This window comes from Gobio gobio (genome assembly GCF_949357685.1).
Source record: "Gobio gobio genome assembly, chromosome: 2".
Lineage (NCBI taxonomy): Eukaryota > Metazoa > Chordata > Actinopteri > Cypriniformes > Gobionidae > Gobio > Gobio gobio.
Window position 1 is genome coordinate 56,327,809 of NC_137098.1, and position 23,481 is coordinate 56,351,289.

At 36.5% G+C, this 23,481-nt stretch overlaps 1 protein-coding gene across 1 annotated transcript; it reads left to right on the forward strand.

Moving 5' to 3' along the window:
• Positions 1 to 1,086: 1,086 nt before the first annotated feature.
• On the forward strand, positions 1,087 to 22,276 carry slc25a22b (solute carrier family 25 member 22b). Its single transcript, XM_079840828.1, has 11 exons — positions 1,087 to 1,292; positions 3,866 to 4,116; positions 8,536 to 8,661; positions 8,754 to 8,809; positions 8,933 to 9,023; positions 12,771 to 12,828; positions 15,309 to 15,369; positions 16,976 to 17,126; positions 17,232 to 17,386; positions 20,830 to 20,905; positions 21,008 to 22,276. Exons 2-11 carry the CDS (start codon positions 4,097 to 4,099, stop codon positions 21,159 to 21,161), a joined length of 948 nt encoding a protein of 315 aa, XP_079696954.1. The 5' UTR covers positions 1,087 to 1,292; positions 3,866 to 4,096; the 3' UTR covers positions 21,162 to 22,276.
• The last annotated feature ends 1,205 nt before the right edge of the window (positions 22,277 to 23,481 follow it).

Genomic DNA, 23,481 nt, shown 5'->3' on the forward strand with positions numbered 1-23,481 from the left:
AAACATGGCGTCACACTCCCTACTTCTTTTTAACTGATAGTACAAATAATATTTACACAATATACAACTGAAGGCAAACGTAATCCAAAACGGCAATATAAGAAACATAAGTCGAATGAACAAAGCAAATTTAACAAAGTACTTGTAGGAGACTACAAGTGACTGTCTTGATTTGATCATCAATTCAACCGATTTATTCAATTCATTATTCATTCAGGAACAAAACCTGTCTTTGTAAGTGAATTATTGACTCATTCATTCAACCCATTCTTTCAAAAAGTCTGATTCGGTTCAAAAAACGAAACGTCATTGCACCGATCACTCAACCGTTTCGTTCAAACCCACTGAATCATTTAGAATCAAAACACCACTACTGTTTTTGTTCGGTTGTGCTTTGGATTGGTTTGGAACTATTTTCATTGACGGAGCAAAAACTGAATTTTGTGTGTCTAAAATGTAAGTCAGTACAAACTGTTGCATAAAAGCAATATCGCACTTTGACAGTCTGTATCGTGATGATGTTTATCCGAATGTTGCAAATGTTTAAAGTGCACGGTTAATGTGATGTAAGACACCCACAACAATTATGGAGAAAAGTGACGTTCGGATAAAAAGTCCTGCAGCATTTGCTTGCAGATATTTTGTACAAAGACCTTTTTAGGGGCCAGATGTATTGAATCAGACTGCAAACACAAATAAGAAAATGAAATGCTTTAATGTGCTTCTTTTGGGGGAAACGTGTAACGAAAAGAAAAGCAGAGAGAACATTGAAGGCTAATGTCTGTGGGACCCTTTTAGGGCTCTGCTCTCATCTTCTCATCTTCCCTTCGGGTTCTCTCTCTCTCTCTCTCTCTCTCTCTCTCTCTCTCTCTCTCTCTCTCTCTCTCTCTCTCTCTCTCTCTCTCTCTCTCTCTCTCTCTCTCTCTCTCTCTCTCTCTCTCTCTCTCTCTCTCTCTCTGTCTGTCTTCTTTGAACACCCTTATTTACTTTCTCTCTTTCCTGCCTTGTACACTAGCAGCCTCTGTTCCTGTAAGTCTTATCAATGACTGGTTTTGGGTTTCTGAACATAATCTCTCAATGGGATGCATTGTGGAGACTGCCTGTGGATTCAGGATAAATGCGAGCATGCTGGCTTTGCCAGAGTTTTATTTGTCACATCATTCAACAGGCTTGTTTTAGCTGTAGTGCACAGAATAAAAACCTCAAAGCCTGTACCCAAAAGAAAAATATATCGCACAGAGTTGCTCGTTCACAGCTCAGGAGATTTAATGGAGTTCTCAGTTGGGTTTCCTGTAAGTATCAACTTGGTCTCAATGTTTCTCCTATAATTCTTTCAGGATTAATAGAAATAGATACAAATGAGATGTTTGTATAAAGCTGTAAATGAATATATGATTTATATATGTAATATGAATAGCAGGTCAGATCAGTTGGTTTTAAAGGAATTTGATGAGAAATTATGTATATATAATCTCAATTATAAATTGAGATTACTGACATTTGGTTGCAGACTTCAGTCTCATGGCAAAACTGAGTTTGAGAGAATTGTGAGATTCATGTTGGGCTGGTTTTGTTCCTTTAACTCAACTAGAACATGGCTTTATCAATGCAAAGATCTTGGCTTTCATTCCCAAACATTGCTTAAATTTTATAGCTTGAATGCATTTGAAGTCTCTTTGAATATGAGCATTTGCCAACAGATTTGTAACATACTGTAAGTTGGAAATACTGTAAGTTTATCAATAAACACAATTTAGTCTGTACTAAGTTTGACCACCTTAATGTTACGAGTCTATTTAGTTTAATTGTGTTTTGTTATTGTTTTCCCTAATTCCGTTTTACCTGTGTTCCCGGTCATTATTAATTTCCAGTTTCTTATTAGCTACTATATCTGTTCCAGTTAATTAGCTCAACATGTGCTTTAAGTTTTTTTCTCCGTCGATTGTCCTGTGTTAAAGGTAAGTTTTAAGTTTGTATTGCCTTTGTTGTTATTTATTAAAAGTTGAGTCAACCATTCTCTCTGTATATACAGATACACAAGATACTAAGTTGGAAAAACAACATTTTCTGAAGGTTTAGCTGCACTGTAAACCCTGCCGCTCAAAATAATTAATGGGTTTGAGTAGAGCCAACTCAAATTAAACAAATTAGTTCAAACAAATGAACTTCTATGAGTATTTAGAACTTTCTTTTTCTTCTGAGTTCTCAAAGCTGACACATTTTAAGTAATCTTAAAAGTTTCATTGTTTTGAGTTTTATGAACTTGTTTGGGCTGGGTTTTCTATTTCCCAGCATGCTTTGCCATGACACTCTAACCAAAAGTGTGCCAGAAAATGCCAAAATTAAGTGTTATAATGTTTGTGTGTGTGTGTAAGATTAACGTTAAGTGGGAGATTTTATAGTGTTTTATGTTTTGTTATGCTAGAAGAGTTTCTGTTTTTTTTTTTTTTTTTGTAGGGTTACCATCATGGTAACAAGTAGAGCGTGAGATTAGTTTGAGAACAGATATATGTTAAATGTATTGTATTGTGTAAGTGCTGTGCTAATGTTACCAAAGCATTGTGTAACCAATTAGCAAGGTGCCATTTTTTTAATGATTTACAGTGGTTCCCAACCTTTTTTACTCCAAGAACCCCCTCATCTTCGAATCAATACCCCACCCCACCACCACCTTTCTCATTCACAAAATACATTTGTGTTCTGGTGTTGTTACTTTTCAACTTTTTAGAAGAAGAAGTCGTTGGCTAATACACAAACAGCCCAGGGCAAAAAGTAAGTATACGGCCGAATGCGTGCGTATGGCCCCGACTACACCACTGATACTGCTCTAAATGGTCAATTTCCTGACTTTGTTGCACATGGTTTTGAAGTCCAGTATCATGTTTGTAGTGTAGTCAGCAGTTGCCATGGCCACAGAAACTCAGAAACTCACTCTATATCCTTGAGCAGTTTACAGTTTCATGCAGCACTAAAATAAATAAATAAATCTCAGTAGCTATCTTTGTCTTGTTGTCCTGTAAACATATATGTGAAAACATGCCTAAAACAATAAATACATTTACTAAATTCAAATGTACTATATATGTGTGTGTGTGTGTGTGTGTGTGTGTGTGTGTGTGTGTGTGTGTGTGTGTGTGTTTTAATAATATTAATAAACATTTATTTGTATAGCACTTTTCATACATGAAATGCAACTCAAAGGGCTTCACAAGCATAAACACAAATAATAGGAATATAAATTAACATCAATATAAAAAGATTCAACAACAGAAAGGTTCAAAATGTAAAATGAAGAAATTGGAAATACAATGTCACCTCAATATAAACTATAAAACTGACAAAACAAATAGTAAACCAGTAAAAAATAAATAAATAAATAAAGACTTCACACCATAAGTTAGATTAAACCATCAAAAAATAAGGAAAACCTTAATACTAAACTTGGTTAAGGGTTCTCTCTGACAAAATTATTTGATAAAAAAAAGGCTCACAGAAAGAAAAAACAACATAATCAGTTATTAATATTTAGTTGGTTCTCACTTGTTTTTGCATGTGTTCATAATTTCTTGACAGCCTGGCCAAAAATTATGTCCGCACAATTTGACTTGTTTCATTGCGATATTATCACAAATAAAACAATTGACTCCAAGCACAACAATGGAATATGCTTACAAAATCTTCAACAACTTTTTAATGATATTTGAATAAAGGGTGAAGATGTCACCAGACATCACTTTTGGCCACTACTGTAAATGGATAAAATCATATGCTAAAATACAGATAGTAGTATACAGAGAAACACATGAGATGTTGTCTGTGCATGTTGGCTTGATCCTAATGGTGAGGTTTATTGTGACTTTTCTAGGCATTGTTAAGAGAGAGTCTGTAAAGCAGCCTGAAGTTCAGATCATCTCCATCTTCTCTCTGGTTGTGTTGGACCTCCCTGCTGCAAAACCGGGAACAGGAATAGAAACGTGCTGGAATTCAATATCAGCCACACCTAATTCAGTTTCCATCAAGTTTTTGACACTCAAAATATGTACAAATGTAATTAGATAAAATCTGCCCTGTGACATTATTGATAGCTTTTTTTAAAATGGCCGAAAAGCAGATCAGGTGAGTTTTGTTTATAGTGAAAAATGGTCAATACTCACTGTAGAGTAAAAATAGTTGGTACCCTACAACCAGAAATATAAACACACAAGTACACAAAAGCAAGATAGTATTTTAACATGGGAAAAAAATGATATGCTTCACCTTTAATATGATTACTGTGATGTAACGGCAGTGTTGGGAAGCTTACTTTGGAAATGTACCCTATTTAAAATGTAACAATTACTTTATTAAAGTAATGTAACTGATTACATTTGATTACTTTTTAAATTACCTTTCTACATTTCTAACACTTTTTTTCAACTGTTAATCAAACAGTTATATTAAATATAATATTGGCTAGTTATATTTAACCCAGGCAATTGTGAACCACGAGTTATATACTCTTTAGTGTCTTGTTTGGGGCGTTAGAAAGATGTTTTCGTCAAATCCTTTTATCATTTATCATAGCCTGGTCTGTCTTAAAGGGTTAGTTCACCCAAAAATGAAAATTCTGTCATTAATTACTTACCCTCATGTCGTTCGACACCCGTCAGACCTCCGTTCATCTTCGGAACAGAAATTAAGATATTTTAGTTGAAATCTGATGGCTCTGAAAGGCCTCCATTGGCACAATGGCACACAAGTGGTTACACTCTCAAGACCCTTAAAAGGTACTAAAGACGTCGTTACAAAGTCCATCTCACTACAGTGGTTCTAAAATAACTTTATGAATCGGCGAGAATAGTTTTTGTGCGCAAAAAAACCCTAAATAACGACTTACATAGTGCTGACGATTTCAAAACACGGCATCATGAAGCTTCGAAGCGTTATGAATCAGCGAGTCGATTCAGCGGTTTGAATCGGCAAATTTCAGCAGTTTGGCGGTTTGATACGCGATCCGAATCATGATTCGGCTCACTGAATCGTCATCACTAAGTCGTTATTTAGGGTTTTTTTGCGCACAAAAACTATTATCGCCGATTCATAAAGTTATTTTAGAACCACTGTAGTGAGATGGACTTTGTAACAATGTCTTTAGTACCTTTTAAGGGTCTTGATAGTGAACCGTGCCATTGTGCCAATGGAGGCCTTTCAGAGCCATCAGATTTCAACTAAAATATCTTCATTTCTGTTCCGTAGATGAACGGAGGTCTTACGGGTGTCCAACGACATGAGGGTAAGTAATTAATGACAGAATTTTCATTTTTGGGTGAACTAACCCTTTAAGAATGCTGATCACATGATTTTTTTCAAGTTTTCTGTGATCAATTAGTCAGCCTGTCCTAAACCCAACATGGGCGCCATTGGTGCAGGACATTCAGATTTTGAGATAAGTAAATATAATCTTACTTTTTTCAGAAAAAAATACAAAACAACTGCTAATATTATTTGTAAACATTGTCTTAAGATGTTGAAAAAGAAAATTAAGTTATATATAACTCATGCTGTTATTTACCGCATTTTGAAAAGTATATAACTCCCAGTTCATGTGGCCTTTTTAGGGTATAAAAAAGGACTATCCACAGTATTGACAATGAATGGTGTTTCAGGGTAAACTGGGCTTCCGGTACTGGTCATTGCACTATTGTGGTCGTTTGCGGGTGGTGGGAGGGTCAGTTAATCTCGTTCCAGGACCGGGGCCCTTAGGGAAGACACTTATAGGTCCTCCAGGCATCTGGGTCCACACAGCCCCCCTCTCAATCTATGATTTCTGGAACGAGATTTCTACTAGCCCTCCCACCACCCACAACCGACCCCTCACTCGTCACCCTGGAATTCGCAATAGAAACACCATTCATTGTCAATACTGTGGATGATCCTTTTTTATACCCTAAACAGGGGGAGTTACAACTCATAAAATCAAAACTATCAAATATTTAAAACAATTCCTTTGGATACTTTAACCGTCTTTCTCATGATTCTCTTTTCTGGAACACAACATATGAATTTGAGATTGTGTAGCTAGATGCATTTGTGTTGATGTTTTTTAATGTACTTGTAGAGTCAGGCCATTAGCTTTTGCTACACTTATTTAAGCAATTCATCTTGATTTAACACCTTTACATTAGATTTCTGGTTAAAAATGTAATTGATTCATGTTAAACTGACTGAAAACCTTTACTCTTTGACATAACTTGATATTTTCATTTTGAAATAACATGTTTCAATCAAGTAACCCAAAGAAATAAGACTTTCACTTCCCATCATGCTTTGCAAAGGGGCTGAATTCGGAGAGTAAATGTTTAAATAAAGTACAATTTGATGCATTTTTAACAAGATGAGAAAATTTAGATACTTTTTAATGCTTAATTTTTTGTTATGTTGGTATTTAAAAGTTTGTGTTATGATAGTGTTTTTGGAGGTTACCATTGTGGTGAAGTGTACAGCATGTGCTTGGGGTGAGGACCTAATAAATATTAAAGTTGTTTTAATAATAAAATTCTACTCTGGGCTAGTAGTGGGAAGTTCAGATCATTTTACTGACTCGGATCTTTGAGTCTCGTTCAACAAAATGAACTAATCTTTTTTCGAGTCATTTCGAGTCATTTCGTTCATTTCAGAAAAATATAATTAAAATGACATGTTAAATAGCCCAACCCATCTAGTACTTATGAAAATGTTGATTACATTGGTAAAACTAAAATAAAATAAACTATAGGGTACTGCAACCAAAGCCAAATGATAAGAAACTGAAACGTTTAATTAATTGATTAGTTGTTGGGTCAGGCTATTGCTGTCTAACTCTGTTAGTTCACCTCACCTCCTGATCCAAGACATTCTTTCTTTTGCAACTTCATATTTATCACGTTTGTTCTCCGTCTCTCGTGTCTTCGAACTCCTCGAGATGTTAGTTGTCGACTCATCTGTGTCTGACTCTAATGGGGCTGGGCCGAGCCATGTGACACAGGTCCGGGAACAGAATGATTAGTTCAACTTTTGAGTCTCGAGTCTCGAGTTCGGGTTTGAGTCTTTCGTTCTTCCTGTCAGTCCCATAGAGTCTATGCTTTTATTTTATTTTTATTTTATATATATAGGCTATAATTCTCAGTTAATATCAGACATAAACAAATATGGGAAATATATTGACTATTCAAGTCTAACATCACAAATGTTTAGGTAACATTTTTAAGCTTATTTTTATTCATTAATAACACAAGGACAAAAAAAAATATATATAACTCAATAGAGAAAAATAAAATACAGTTGATTCAAAACGAGTAATAGTCTAATTGACTTGAATTTGTGATGTTAGACTTGAATAGTCAATATATTTCCCATATTTGTATATGTCTGATATTAACTGAGAATTATATATAAAAAAAATAAAATAAAATAAAAAAATAACTACGTGCTTGTTAGTAAAACGGTTGTGAACTAGTGTTCAATACATGACAAGTCACGTGGCAAAAGAACGAATGACTCAAACGTCAAACCCGAAAGACTCGTAAGAACTAATCTTTTCTGTTTCCGTTACTGACAGCATAGACTCTATGGGACTGACAGGAAGAACGAAAGACTCAAACCCGAGACTCGAAAGAACGAATCTTTTCTGTTTCCGCTACTGACAGCATAGACTCTATGGGACTGACAGGAAGAACGAAAGACTCAAACCCGAACTCGAGACTCGAGACTCAAAAGTTAAACTAATCATTTTTGTTCTTTCCAGTACAGATTCAGCGTATTGCGCATGCGCGGTCAACACAAAATGAACGAATCACTCTCTGAGACAACTCGAGTCATATTAAAGATTCGTTCAAAATGAACGAATCGTTCATGAACGACACATCACTACTCTGGGCATGCCATGAATGTAACAAAACTATCTTCTGGCTAGCCAAGAAAATCTTGTATTAGGTTTTGTAAGTGCACTCAAAAGCTATTCTTTGAATTAATGTAATTAAATCATGGAAAGGATTTCCATGTGATTAACTGGCTTTCTTTCAGCATTAAGCACTTTTGTTAGGCTAACTTAAATAAATGAGTTGGTCCAAAACATTGCAAATTAGTTGGGCTGACACTATTAAATTAAGCTGTGCATAACCATAGTAAATAAGTTGAATCAACCTTAATAAATTAAGTTGACCCAACGTAAGTACATTAAATTGGAATAACATAATTGCATAATGCTGAAATAAAACAAGTTAATCATGTGGAAATACTTTCCATGATTTTTTGATGTTCATTCAAAGAGTTATTTTTTGAGTGTACTTGATTTGACCCTTATGAATTACTTTTACTGACAACTTGTTCAATTTTATCGATTTTGTTGAATTAAATCAGTTCACTTAGATGAAGCGTCAGTACAACTGTTTTAATTAGTTTCAGTATTAATTGTAACCTCATATGTGGCCTTTAAACACAATTCTTTCACAAATAGGGTGGACTTATTTTTTAGATGGCATGATTTCTTTTGTACACTAATCTGTAAAGTTGTTTCAGCCTGTCAGCTAAACTCATCAATGGAGGCATTGCTGGATTGATTGGCGTCACTTGCGTGTTTCCGATTGATCTGGCAAAAACACGCCTCCAAAACCAGCAAAACGGATCTCGCATCTACACAAGCATGTATGTTTTATTTTCCTCATTGTCTGAGTAAACGAACACCCGTGCTTGTGTAGCTACATGCATATATGTGTGTGGATGTGTTTCATTCACAGGTCTGATTGTCTGATAAAAACCATCCGATCAGAAGGATTCTGTGGGATGTACAGAGGTGATCACAATCTGTTTCACATTGTATTGGTTTAAATAATTTGGACGTTTTCATGCTTGAAAAAACTCCATCATTTATCCCCTTTTTCTTCTTGATATCTTTCCTTCACACTTTTATTTCTAGGCGCTGCGGTTAATCTGACTCTGGTTACTCCAGAAAAGGCCATCAAATTGGCTGCCAATGATTTCTTCAGACACCAGCTCTCCAAGGATGGGTGAGAATAAAAACACTTTTATACATATATTGGGGGAAAAACAAAAACAAACAGAACTTAATTTCTCACATCTCTTGTTTAGATGCTTTCATTTGAATTCTGGGATTTAAGACATTGAGGTACATTCAGGAATTTGCAATTGCTTTAAATTAAATGCATTCTCAGTTCAATTCGGAACAGAATTATATTTTATTACTATATTCAGAATATACACTGATCCTAATATTGTGTTGGTCGCCCTTTTGCTGCCAAAACAGCCCTGACCTGTCAATGCATTGGACTCCATGGATTGGACTTGTTTGTTTAGCACACCCCACAGATGCTCGATTGGATTGAGATCTGGGGAATTTGGAGGCCAAGCCAACTCCTCAAACTCATTGTTGTGCTCCTCAAACCATTCCTGAACCATTTTTGCTTTGTGGCAGGGCGCATTATCCTGCTGAAAGAGGGCACAGCCACCAGGGAATACCATTTCCATGAATGAGTGTACATGGTCTGCAACAATGCTTAGGTAGGTGGTAAGTGTCAAAGTAACATCCACATGGATGGCAGGACCCAAGGTTTCCCAGCAGAACATTGCCCAAAACATCACACTGCCTCCGCCGGTTTGCCTTCTTCCCATAGTGCATCCTGGTGCCATGTGTTCCAAAAGTAAGTGACACACATGCACCTGGCCATCCATGTGATGTAAAAGAAAACGTGATTCATCAGACCAGGCCACCTTCTTCCATTGCTCCGTGGTCCAGTTCTGATGCTCACATACCCACTGTTGGCGCTTTATGCAGCCCCATGCACAACAAAATGTGATGCAATCAAGCGTATAGCGTCAGTTCTGGCAGGTCATGTTAGTCAAACTCGCATCAGCTGTCTGTCAGCTGATCACGTCTACCTATAGGAATATGAGGTCTATCACCGCATGCATATTATATGGCTCCTCAGTATCAGCAGCTGTCGCGTTTCTCCAGAGCTCATTTACCCTCCTCCACCCCCAGCTCCTCCTCTTGTCAGTCAGGATTTGGTATTCTGATTTCCCTTGAATCAGACTAAATTCCTGAATCACTTTGTATGTGTAATATCAACATTAATGTTATCTGCAACACATTATGTTGGTTCTATTCTGTGTACCATAAGGGGGGTTATTGCTGCTCTCCCTGCTCTTATCCATGCTAGGCTGCATGGATGCGCAGGGAGTTTTTGCCCAGAACAGAACCATAGCCTACCAGCAATCCAAACTATATGCTAATAGTCAATCAATCATCTTTGACGATAGTGGTCCTGACAGAGCTGTGTATTCTGACACCTTTCTATCAGAACCAGCATTATCTTCAGCTTCAGTAGCTCATCTGTTTGATCGGACCACACAGGCCAGCCTTCGAGCCCCACGTGCATCAATGAGCCTTGACTCTGTCGCCGGTTCACCACTGTTCCTTCCTTGGAGCACTTTTGATAAATACTGACCACTGCTGAACGGGAACACCCCACAAGAGCTGCAGTTTTGAAAAAGCTCTGACCCAGTCATCTAGCCATCACAATTTGGCCCATGTCAAACTCGCTCAAATCCTCGTGCTTGCATATATTTCCTGCTTCTAACACATCAACTTTGGGGTCAAAGTGTTCACTTGCTGTCTAATATATCCCACCCACTAACAGGTGCCGTGATGAGGAGATAATCAGTGTTCTTCACTTCACCTCTCATAATGTTATGCCTGATCGGTGTATATAATTATATTACTATATGCGGTTAGCATATTTTTTCTTTTTTTATGTATCCTGTAAATTTCTATGGGTAGTTTTTTAGATACATTTCTGTAATAAAGCTTACTATTCTTAATTACAAAAAAGCAGTTGAACACCCCCCCCCCCCCCCCCCATCATATAAACAAACACTGTTTGACACTATAAGGCAGGGGTGTCCAATCCTACTCCTGGAGGGCTACTGTCCTGCAGAGTTTAGCTACAACCCCAATTAAACACACCTGTACCAGCTAATCAAGGTCTTGTTAGGCACACTAGAAACTTTCAGACAGGTGTTGAGGCAAGTTGGAGCTAAACTCTGCAGGACAGTGGTCCTCCAGGAACGACTTTGGACACCCCTGCTATAGGGTCATTCCATGTCAAATCAACCAAATTTTGGAAACTTCCCTGGCTAAAATTTTGATTTTGTTCATATTTTTCATGAGACAAACATAAATGGTGATAGAAGTCAAAAAGGTTCTTTAAAAGAAAAAAATCAACTGTATGCAAAGTGACCAACATTTGGTTTTTGACCACTGAAAATGTGCACAATTGACCAATTTACTCACAAAGCTGCATTAAGATCTCTATATCTCTGGGACTGAACCATATAGGGCCTTTAAAACGAAGATGCCAAAAGAAAAGTTTGTTAAGAACCAGAATCTAATGGATATCAAGATATCCTTAATACTTCTTGAGTTATAGTCATGCAAACTTGGGGCAAAAAACACAAGAAGTGCTTTTTCCCATTTTTGAACTGTCACCGTTGGCATAATGCAACAAAGATTGCTAAAGTCAACCAATTTAACTCAAAGACCTACCAATCTCTGTGTAAAAATGTAAATCATTATTCTGCCATCTTTCTAGCGTCATGTTTACCCCCCTGTAATTTGGCTCCAATTCTCAGGTGAAAATTGTCATTTTGACCCTCTCGACAAAATAGTGGATTACCCAGACGATATACATCCATAGCATTCAATATGTTCATTTATGCATTTCTTTCTACTGAAAAATAATGATCAAAATCTATGTTTAACCGGGACCTCTGATTGAGTTGACATGGAATGACCCTATACTCTATGGGGTAAATCATTACACATTTGACATAATTTTAGAAGAATACCTTTGTTTGAAATAAGCAATACTAATCAAAAAAATAGCCAGTTCTCACAACTAGGAATAACTAGGGTTTTTAAAGGACTTTTCTGCTAAATTTAATCAAATGACAAAGAATTCATCAAATAATGAAAATAGCAAACATATCAATACAAAATACATTGTTTGGCCAATGGAAATTGTAATTATAAAATACATATAACAACCTGCAACAACCTGACATTTATGGAATTGCCCTTTTAGTACAACCAAAGGTCAAGCTTTCAGAATAAACCTTCATAGTTATAGTGATTCATATTCATTTAAATGAATTAATTTGCTAATTTGCATGACTCATTTACAGGGAATGTGCTCAGCAGTGGGACGTAATGGAAGTCTCATAACTTATTTAACAGTTGCACTGATTTAGAAAGAGGAATGCTTATTTTTTAATTTATTCTTTTTTTGCTGAGGGCATAATGTAGGCTTGATGAAGTCTCAGATCTACTTCTTATTTTTTAAGGGAATCAATCCACCAGATCGCTGGATTTGCAGACAGAGTTTTGAAAACAGAGCTGATCTGATAAAAGCCGTCCATAAGCTTCTGCATTATAGATAGAAATTGAGGTATAACTCAGTACACCTTGAATACCTGGATCTGTGTGAGCATCTCCGTGGTGACTAATAGCTAGCCTGCTAAATTATTGATTTATACAGTCCAGTAGACTGCAATGAACAGATAAATTATTCAAATAAATGTGTGCGTGTGTGTTTGGGTGTGTGATGTCATCACACAAGGTAAGGGTCTGACCCCAGAGCTTCTTGTTTACAGAGGAAACGGGCTTATCATCATCTAAAAATAATGCTCCTTCCTTCTCTCTCCCTCTTTATCTTTCTGTTTTTCTGGCTCTCTCCCAGACAGAAGTTGACGTTGGTTGGAGAAATGTTAGCTGGCTGCGGGGCGGGTACCTGCCAAGTTAGTCACTCTCGATGCACTCATAGGACCGACATTTTTCTCACACACACACACACACACACACACACACACACACACACACACACACACACACACACACACACACACACACACACACACACACACACACACACACACACACACACACACACACACACACACACACACACACACACACACACACACACACACACACACACACACACACACACACACACACACACACACACACACACACACACACACACACACACACACACACACACACACACACACACACACACAACACACACACACACCATTACTTTCCTAATGTAATGTTTCTGGCTCAAATACAACTTAAAGGAATAGTGCAGCCAAAATGCAAATTCTGTCATCATTTATATATGTAATTGCATCAGATGTTTGGTAGACTGTCCAAGTCTGGGTTTTCCAGATCAATCTAGAAATTTCCAGTGCTGTTAGAAATAAATATTTTATGTTCACCAAGGCTGCATTCATTATATCAAAAATACAGTATAAACAGTAATATTGTGAAATATTATTACAGATATTACAATTAATATGATTCATTTTCTGTTGTAATTCATTTTAAAATGTAATTTATTCCTGTGATGCAAAGCTGAATTTTCGGTCTTCAGTGTCACATGATCCTTCAGAAATGTATCATCAATGTTGAAAACTGTTGTGCTGCTTAATATTTTTGGAAACTGATTTTTTTTCCCTCCCAGGATTCTTTGATGAAGGATTTATTTTAAATATATTTTTTGTAACAATGCACATGTCTTTCCTGTTTACTTTTTGATCAAATTAATGCATCCTTGCTGACAAAAAGCATTCGTTTCTTAAAATAAATAAATAAATAAATAAATAAATAAATAAAAGATCTTACTGAACCCAAACTTTTGAATGGTAGTGTAGGTTCCATGACTTTCACAACGTTACAGCTCAAATAACACATTTGGAATAATGAAATAATCATCACATTTCTGCTATTACAATTTCTGAAATGTATCTCTGTAATTGACAGCAAGTTTGATACTTAAAGGGGAAATTTACCACGGGCAAAATGGGCTTTCAGTAAAACTTGGCTGAAAGAAAGAAAGAAAGAAAGAAAGAAAGAAAGAAAGAAAGAAAGAAAGAAAGAAAGAAAGAAAGAAAGAAAGAAAGAAAGAAAGAAAGAAAGAAAGAAAGAGGTGCTACCTGACAAGAGAAAAATGAGAAAAATGCTGTTGTTATTCATTTTGCCAAATAGGTATAGAAAAACTTTAACACCCATGTAATACAGTTTGTTGTTATAGGAAGAAGGAGAACCGGCTGTAACTGCTCTGAGTCAGAAGGTTGAGGATCCAAACGCAGCTTTATTGAGAGGGTAATCCACAATCGTAGTCAAAAACAAGCAAAAGGTCATACACAGGCAAGCAGTCCACACAGGCAAACAAGGCAGGAGAGACAGGCAAAAGGGTAATCCGGGAGACAGGCAAGAAATCCAAAAACCAGAGACATGAAACCAGGGAAACGCTCAGAAATGCAGTATATACAACAAACAAGACTTAGCAATGATTGACAGAATGAACAGGCGTATATAGGGTGAGCTAACTAGGTAATGGGGTGCAGGTGGATGTAATCAATGGGTGTTGAAGAGTCCGGGCAAAGGATTATGGGAGATAGTCCTTGATGGAGTGACAGTCTGGAGTGGAGTGCCCTCAGGTGGTTCTCATGGGCACTCACACTGGTGAATTGTGACACCGGCGAACATTCAAAGACTCAATAAAATCAATAAAACAAACAAACTGAAAGTAAAAGCGGCAGCCCCTCACTGACGACTGCCGCGCACACCCATAACAAAACGTAAAGTCCAGGCCTGGTCCTCTCTCGTCCTTCAGTAGTGTCACTCGTCCTTAAATGCCTCCGTGCTCCCTCATGAGAGGACTCGAGACGCTCCTCCCACGTCTCTCGCTCGTCAACCTCGCCACAACCCATAATGCACATGATACAATATTCAGTGATAAACTTACCCATACAATAACTGACATCAATCCAACTGTCATTGGGCGGGGATACACAAATGCAGAAGTATAGTCTGCAGTTTTCACGAGAGCCCTGGAGCTGTCAAAATAAACAAAACGAATTAAACACAGCGTATTGCAGTGGAAGCCAGCAAACTGGGTCAGAGATCGCAGATTCTACCCATCCTAAAAAGCCTTGGCATCCATCTAAAAATCACTATGAACGGAAGCACATTAAAACGTGAATAAATCAACTCATCAACTTACAGTGTGTGAGACTCCTCACCTTCCATTGTTGCTTTTGTTGCATGTCCGCAAACTGCCAACTTGTGTGAACATCAAGTCTGAAGAGAAGGGGGCGTGGTGCCTAGCCTTACATACTGCACCTTTAAATTATATCGAACCCTAAACATTCCTTCATTCTTACTACCTTAACTAACTTCTTTCTCTACTTGGTCTGTGTTTTGGCAGGTGATTGTAACCACTCCTATGGAGATGCTAAAGATCCAGTTGCAGGATGCTGGCAGAATAGGTAAAGATATGAAACGTTCTGCCATTGTTGACACGTCTCATGTCCACTGATAGTGTCTTGTAGATTAAGGATGCATGCATACCATTTCTGTGTGCAACATACAAAATGTCTGTATGCACGGGACACTGGATGATATACTACATTTGGAAAAATGTGACGTGCACAACAGAGCAATAATGTTCCATCCCACAAAGCAATGCACTTACAAAGACCTTGACCACAATATCCACCATAGATTATAACTTGCTGAATTAAACATGAAATGTGGACATGTGACAACACTGTAGCATAGAACAACATGAAACCTTGCATGCTGTACACTTCATTATACTACATATAGCAGGGGTTTTAAAACGGGTCCTCCAGAAGGTTCTAAGGGGTCCCCAGAAAATTTCAGAGAATAAAAAGACAAAGCAAAAATAGATAAAGTCTACCAAACATTTCAACTGTTTCAGTTCTATCTCCCTCTCTTGCTGTATACATAATTGAATTGTATGTTTGCTTTGTATCTTTAGTGAGTTTTTCTCACTATAGTCCCCTTTATCTCGCTCACTGGGGTTGTAAGGCAGTATTCGTAACATAGTATGTAAGCTGCTTACATACATTTATTGTGAAAGTTGTTTATACAAATAATTTTTAATTGAAAATGTTCCTCTTCAGGTTTATACATCCAACATTAAGTATAGCCAATTTAAGTTGGGAAACAATATGTTGTATTTATAATGTCACACTTACGATTTATCTAACAATTTAAATATATATATATATATATATATATATATATATATATATATATATATATATATATATATATATATATATATATATATATATATATATATATATATATATATATATATATATATATGCATGTTTAATTCAGCAAGTGGCATTTAGTTTAATTCTTAGAAATAAAATGTTTGGTATAAAAACACCTTTTAGTTTGATCATGTTTAGATCAAATAATGGGTCCGAAATATATTCTGCTAGTTCATTATATACGCACTAGAAATTAAACAAATGTCAAGTTGCGTTGCATTGCGGGATCTGCTATCCTGCGCATTAAAGTCTGTTGTATTTCATTTCATGCATATAGACAATCTGCATATTATACTATCTGTAAGATTTTTATTGTTTTTCAAAGAAGTTTCTTATGCTCAACAAGGCTGCATTTACTTGATCAAAAATACAGAAAAAAATGTAATATTGTGAAATATTGATTAATTTATTCCTGTGACGTGAAGTTGAATTTTCAGCATCATTACTCCAGTCTTCAGTCACATGATCCTTCAGAAATCATTCTAATATGATGATTTGGTGCTCTAGAAACATTTCTTATTATCAGTGTTGAAAACAGTTGTGCTGCTTAATGATTTTGTGAGAACTGCCATACATTTTTTCAGGATTATTTGAAAAATAGAATAAAACAAAAAGGTATCTTTTGTATTATTATAAATGTTTCTACTGTCACTTTTGATCCATTTAATGCTAAATAAATAGAAGTATTAGTTTAAAAAAAGTCTTACTGACCAAACTTTTGAACAGTAGTGTACTGCAGAAAAATATATTAATATGCTATTCTGAACATAGCCAATGTCTCTGACAGAGGCCCAGAGCAAGCTAATTGGCAGAAGAGAAGGGGCCAAAGTGATTGTTGATCAGCTGAAGTCTCCCACAGCTCTCCAACTCTCTAGAGATCTGCTGAAGGACAAAGGCATCACTGGTCTCTACACGGGACTGGGTGCCACTCTATTACGGTCTGACAGAGTCACTCAAACTGTGGGACGCTTTTAGTCATAATGTGCTGTCTCTCCATCCTTTATCTCACACTGGTGAATTCTCTCTCTCTCTCTCTCCCTCAGGGATGTGCCCTTTTCCATCATCTACTTCCCACTGTTTGCTCACCTGAATAGCCTAGGCAGGAGGAACACTGACGGTTCAGCTCCATTTTACATCTCCTTCCTCTCTGGCTGTCTTGCAGGCTGCACTGCAGCTGTTGCTGTCAACCCTGTGGACGGTGAGATAGTCTGCATTGTATGAATGGATGCATTTAATGAGATGCACACTATATGGTTCAAAAGCTTTAAATCTAAATCTTTTTGAATTAAGTTTCTTATGCTCAACAAGGCTGCATTTATTTGTTAAAAAAACAGTACAAAACTGTAATATTACTTTTGATCAATGCTTCATTTCTGAATAAGTATTTTTAATATTTATAATAAAAAAATCTATCTATCTATCTATCTATCTATCTATCTATCTATCTATCTATCTATCTATCTATCTATCTATCTATCTATCTATCTATCTATCTATCTATCTATCTATCTATCTATCTATCTATCTATCTATCTATCTATCTATCTATCTATCTATCTATCTGTCTATCTGTCTATCTGTCTGTCTGTCTGTCTGTCTGTCTGTCTGTCTGTCTGTCTGTCAACAGTGTCTACAGTGTATATAAAGAACAAATATTTAAAATTTAGCACCAAATTTAGGTTTATCAGCCAATAATTTATATTGAATAATTGCATTTGAAAACATTATTTTAAGACCTTTTCGTGGACTAAATTTTTGTGAAATCAACTTTTGAAACTTTTGAATTTGAAACACAACTTGGTTAGACATATGGCTTTGATTTTCTAGCAATTTCATATCAGATTTGTTATTAGAGGAGACTGTGTCCAAGTTGTGTATTTCAGAAATGTGTATACAAAGCACACAGTTAGCTAACATTGTATTATTACAGTTTTTATCAGTCGCTTTGGTACATTTCTAAGATCAGAATAGAAATTCTCAAAGCTACCTGTTCAATCTTCACATCATTGTGTCACTTGTGCACATAAAAAAGCAGTTTCTCATTTCTTTGAACAAGTTGCAAATGCTTGTGTGCATCCATGCAAATGATTATGTACAATTCTCTGCTGTTTCCTACATTATCAATTGCTTATGTCATGTTGATCAAAATGTATTGTAATGGGTCTCTGTTGAATACTCAAACCCCCCACAACATTTAAGCATTAGCCCATAGCATAAGTCTTTACATGCAAAATGGTTGAACAAGTTGTCATAAAATGTCAAGCATATTTCTATACATTTCCATTAGACGTTCACATTTCTACTTTTGTTTTTCTGTTTCTTTTCTCTTTGTGCTATGCAGTGCTGTCTTTTCCTTTCTGTATCGCAATGGCATGGTCTGTCAACAAATTACAGTACAAACAGTAAATGCATAAATGTGAATCTTGTCCAGTCTCTTGCATTCAAACTCCCACATACACTAAGGTGTAACCTACAATTTACAATAATTGTCATCAAAATTTTTGCCATATTGCAATGCCAGTATAGCCATGTTTACATAGACACCTTTGTGTTTTCGAACAAAGTGTTTACATGAACGCTATATAGTGGTCGGGTTGATGTGATCAAAAGGAAGGCTGCATCCTAGTGTGTCCTTTCTATACCAGTCCTTCTAGGCTCCTCCTCAGCACTGAACGCTAGAATGAGAATGTCTAGGGCCCTGTCCCAAATGGCACACTTCATGTGCACTTTCGGTCTTGTAGACTTACAATGGCCGCTGCGTGCGCGTGTCCGTTAAGTCCACGAGACTGCAGGGTGTCCCATTTGTCATTTTAGGTCTCAAAAGGGTGCTCGCAAGTGCCCCCTTTGAGGTCGATATGCGCCCTCGATGCTCACTTCTGCCAAGCCCGCACTGGTGCGGGTTACGCAGCGGACTTCTTCCCGGCAGTCAAAGCGGCATTAGCGGACTCAGAGGAAGACGTGAGGGTTTAGGGTGCCATTTGGGACAGGGCCTAGTAAGTGCACATGGCTAGGTCACACATGTTCCCACCCACAGGGTCATAGCACGAAAATACTAATAGATTTTGTATTAAAAATCTTTATATTAACTGGATTTTTATTAATACAATACAGTAAGTGACAACCGTCTGTGTTATCACAGTGGCACACTTTATTGGCAGTTTAGTGTTAGGTGATTCATTTTACACCAAAACAAAAGATAACATGTATGCCTTCATCTCTGAAAACATTATTTTTTGTCTTACAGTTGAATTGGAATATGTGCAAAGGATTGTGGGTGATTGAAGGATATTAAGGATACACTCTATGCAGGGGCGCCACTAGCAATTTTGGGCCCTATGAAAGAATATGATGTTGGGCCCCCTACTGCACCAACCTAGCTATCCAAAATCTTTGTCTGCAATTTAATAATACTGACCAATTAAGCTCTGCTCGCTTTACCCAGAATGCCCCAATTGGCTAATGAAACATTGATTAAAATTAAGATACAATTTATACAAAACAAAACTTAATGAAGTGGTCACAATCATGTCTGACCCACTCCATGTCTCCTGTCATTGCACATCTTATGTGACCTTTCTCACTTATGCTGTTCACTTTTCATAATCAACATAGATGGACAGATTGACAACATAGACATACAAAATAACTATAATATTTAAACATTAATATAAAACTAAATAACTTTTTTTTAATGGCTACAACAATGATAGTAGCCTACAGTACAAAGAAATTTCATGTCGGAGTGGGATTTGAGCAAATGTTGTTTTAACCCGTGAGCAGTTCATGAGTGGAGTGTTTTGCTTTTTGTAACTCTGGTAGATTATACATTTATTATTTCCATTACATTACTACTTGTACTGTTACTACTAATAAAACCAATCTCTGGGGGCCCCAAAAGTGTGTGGGCCCTTAGAATCGTCCTAACTTTTCCCCCCTTAGCTGCGCCCCTGACTCTATGCATCCTTCAAAATGAACTGAATGAAGGTCGCGAAATGAAGGCTGCCTTCCAATGATCCTTCAAATTGAGATGGCCTTCAGTGGGGCTTTATGATGTGGCAGCCTTACAACAACACAGCCTTCCGTTTGAGAAACACACTATATGTCACAAGCTTCAAATTGGAATTGATCTTTTGACATTCACACACTGCACGAATATACAGTTTCCCGCTGTTTGGCACAAACTAACCATCCTCCAACCATTTCTCGTTTTCTTTCTGTGGATGAGAGTCCCGAGCAAGGACTAATGGGACAACGTTGTCCTGCATCACTTCACATACGATGAGCGGAGGGAGAATATTAAATTGACACAGCATTTATGACACTATATTCAACAACAACAGCTCGTTCAGTGCGTCATATGTCACTTCTACATCATTGCACATGCAAACATTCCAATCTGATCAAGTGTTTACATATCCTAACGAACTGAATAAAATAGGTTTAAACCACCCCTTTACAATCTGAATGAAATTTAATCGGATTTGGCCAATTCATTCCAATGAACGTTTTATTCCGACTATGCTACTAGTCCGATTACAATCAGATTATTAGGGTCCATGTAAATGCAGCTAGTCTGTTATAGAGGACAGAATTTTATGAATGCAAACTAATCATTTGTATGTGTGTGTGTTTGTGCTGTAGTGCTAAAAACCAGGCTTCAGTCTTTGGCCCGTGGACGTCACGATGACACTTACAGCGGAATCAAAGACTGTATCAGGTAAACCGACACTAACTGTTTAGTTTCCTCCACAACACAAAAAGTCTTTCATCACTATGTTTCTTATTTTATTCCCTGAACATCTCGTAATCTTCCCAACAGTAAGATTCTCCATCACGAGGGTCCCTCTGCGTTCCTGAAGGGGGCGTACTGTCGTGCGCTGGTCATCGCTCCGCTGTTTGGCATCGTACAGGTGGTTTATTTTCTAGGAGTCGGTGAATTTGTTCTCAGTCTCCTGCATGGACGAAAACACTGAATCGTTACTGTGGATGGACCCGCTGATCTCGGAACAGCTGCTTGTATTCAAACTGTAACAATAATAATCAATTGATAAATTGTTATACACTGAAAAATATTGTTGTAGAAAAAATGTTCACTTGGAAATTGAAGTGTTTCACAAATAATTGCAAAGTTGCAAGTAACACATTAGCCGCGTTTCCACCGCGGGAACTTTCCCTATGCACTGTAAAAAATTATTGTTGGTTTAACTTAAAAAAGTAAGTAACCTGGTTGCCTTAAAATTTTGAGTTCATTGAAATTAAAAATTTGAGTTGATACAATGAAGGAAATTGGTATAATAAATAGAAACTCAAAATATTATTGTATCTGAACCTCATAAATAAATAAAAAATGTTCTGATAAATCATGAAAATAGCACAATTTGGCATGTTTCACTGCATTATTACAAATAAAACACAATTACGCAATATACTAACAAAATTTTTTAATAATATTTGAATAAAGGGTGATGTCGATTCTCAGATGATCATTGTATTAACTCAAATTTTTAATTTCAATGAACTCAAAATTTTAAGGCAACCAGGTAACTTTTTAAATAATTTTTTTACAGTGCAGAAACTAGGGACTTTGGGGTGGTACTCGGTGTGTTTTGACTGCAGGAACCGGGGTCTAAATAAAGTTCTGGGTAAAGATTTCCCCCTTAAAACCGCCCTGCTTGCGAGCTAGTACTTTTTCAAAGTTCAGGAACTTCCGGGGGTGGGACTTGGGCGCTGAACATGCTGATTGGTTGAGTTCATGCAGCATTTTATTTCAACCTAAAAGTCAGTTTATTTGCAGAGGACTAAATCCAGTGGGCTCTGGAAAGTCGTGCGCAGTCCTACGTCACTGGACTAATCTTCGCCGTACTTTAGACCGTGATGGAAATGCAGACAGCAGCAGGTCTGGGGGGGAAAAGAGTTCCTGGGAAAAAAGTTCCTGGGACAAATTGTTCTGGGTAATTTTGGTGGAAATGGGGCTATTGATTATATTTGGTTATAGTTTATTTATATTATATTTTATTTTGTAATAATAGTAAGGACTGAAATAGTATTTTCTTGTAAAATGATCCCCAGTAATTTTTGTTTTATTTACAAAAAAAAAAAAAAAAAGTTTACAGTGTAGGTTTGAGATCAGCATTGAAAATACTGACAAGTATTTAAAGTGATTATGAAGCATAACACTTTGGTCGTCATCAGCACCATCTATCAATACAGGATGACAATAGCTCTGTTTCAAAAGCTATAGTGAGCTGCCCATCTATAGCTGTGTTACCTGTCAGTGTCCCAGTAGCGGGTCACTAGATGCTCTTTTTTTATTGACTTTTTCCCTATGACATATTTTAGTAATCGTCATAAATTTGTTTTCAAACCAACCAAAATTCATCCTATGATAACCATTTTGAAATTGGACATTGCATTACGGGCATAGCGGGAACTTCAAATTTGCAACACAACTTTGGTTAGACATATGGCTTTGATTTCCTAACGCAATCTTATAGCCCAAATTATTTTGTAAAATATACATTTTGTGTAAAATACAAATGTTTAGTTCAGTATTTGCTTTCCAGTAATCTTAAATGTCAACTTTTTATCCTTTTACAATTTTTAAAGCGGCTTTCATTTCTGCAATAATCTGTTGAGCGTTTTAAAAAGAGACCAACCGTATCTGGTCCATAAAAGGATTCATTAATTACCATTTTACTTCATGTTAATTTCATTCAAAACTCCTGCCACATATTTTAAAAAATAAATTATTACTTTTATTCAGCAGGGATGTATTAAATTGAGAAGTAACAGTAGATACATTTATAATGTTACAAAATATATCTATTACAAATCAATGCTGTTCTTTAGAAATTTCTATTAATTGAAGAATAGAACAAAAATATTAAGCAGCACAACTGGTTTTGACATCGATAATAATAAGAAATGTTTCTTGAGCAGCAAATCAGAATATTGGAAAGATTTAAGGATCATGTGACACTGAAGACTAGAGTAGTGATGTAGAAAATTCAGCTTTGCATCACAGGAATAAATTACCTTTTACAATGTATTATAATAGAAAACAGTTCTTTTAAATTGTACAAATATTTTACAATATTACACTGTTTTTCTGTATTTTAAAAATCTTACAGACTGTCATTTTAATGATATATATCTTCAGCCACAGAACATTTTTGCTGATTTTTAAAAGAAATGTTCAGAACAAGACATTTATGTTCAGAATGAGTCATTTATGGATAAATGAAACATTTTAATTAATGTTCAAATGTTCTGTGAAATGAGAGAATGATTCTC

What these genes read in the sequence shown, in the direction of transcription:
- slc25a22b (XM_079840828.1), top strand. Translation starts at nt 4,097, where the DNA reads ATGGCCGAAAAGCAGATCAG. An exon ending in CACCAGCTCTCCAAGGATGG is followed by an intron (nt 9,024 to 12,770) that starts GTGAGAATAAAA and finishes GCTCTCTCCCAG; the next exon opens with ACAGAAGTTGACGTTGGTTG. An exon ending in GGAATCAAAGACTGTATCAG is followed by an intron (nt 20,906 to 21,007) that starts GTAAACCGACAC and finishes TCTTCCCAACAG; the next exon opens with TAAGATTCTCCATCACGAGG.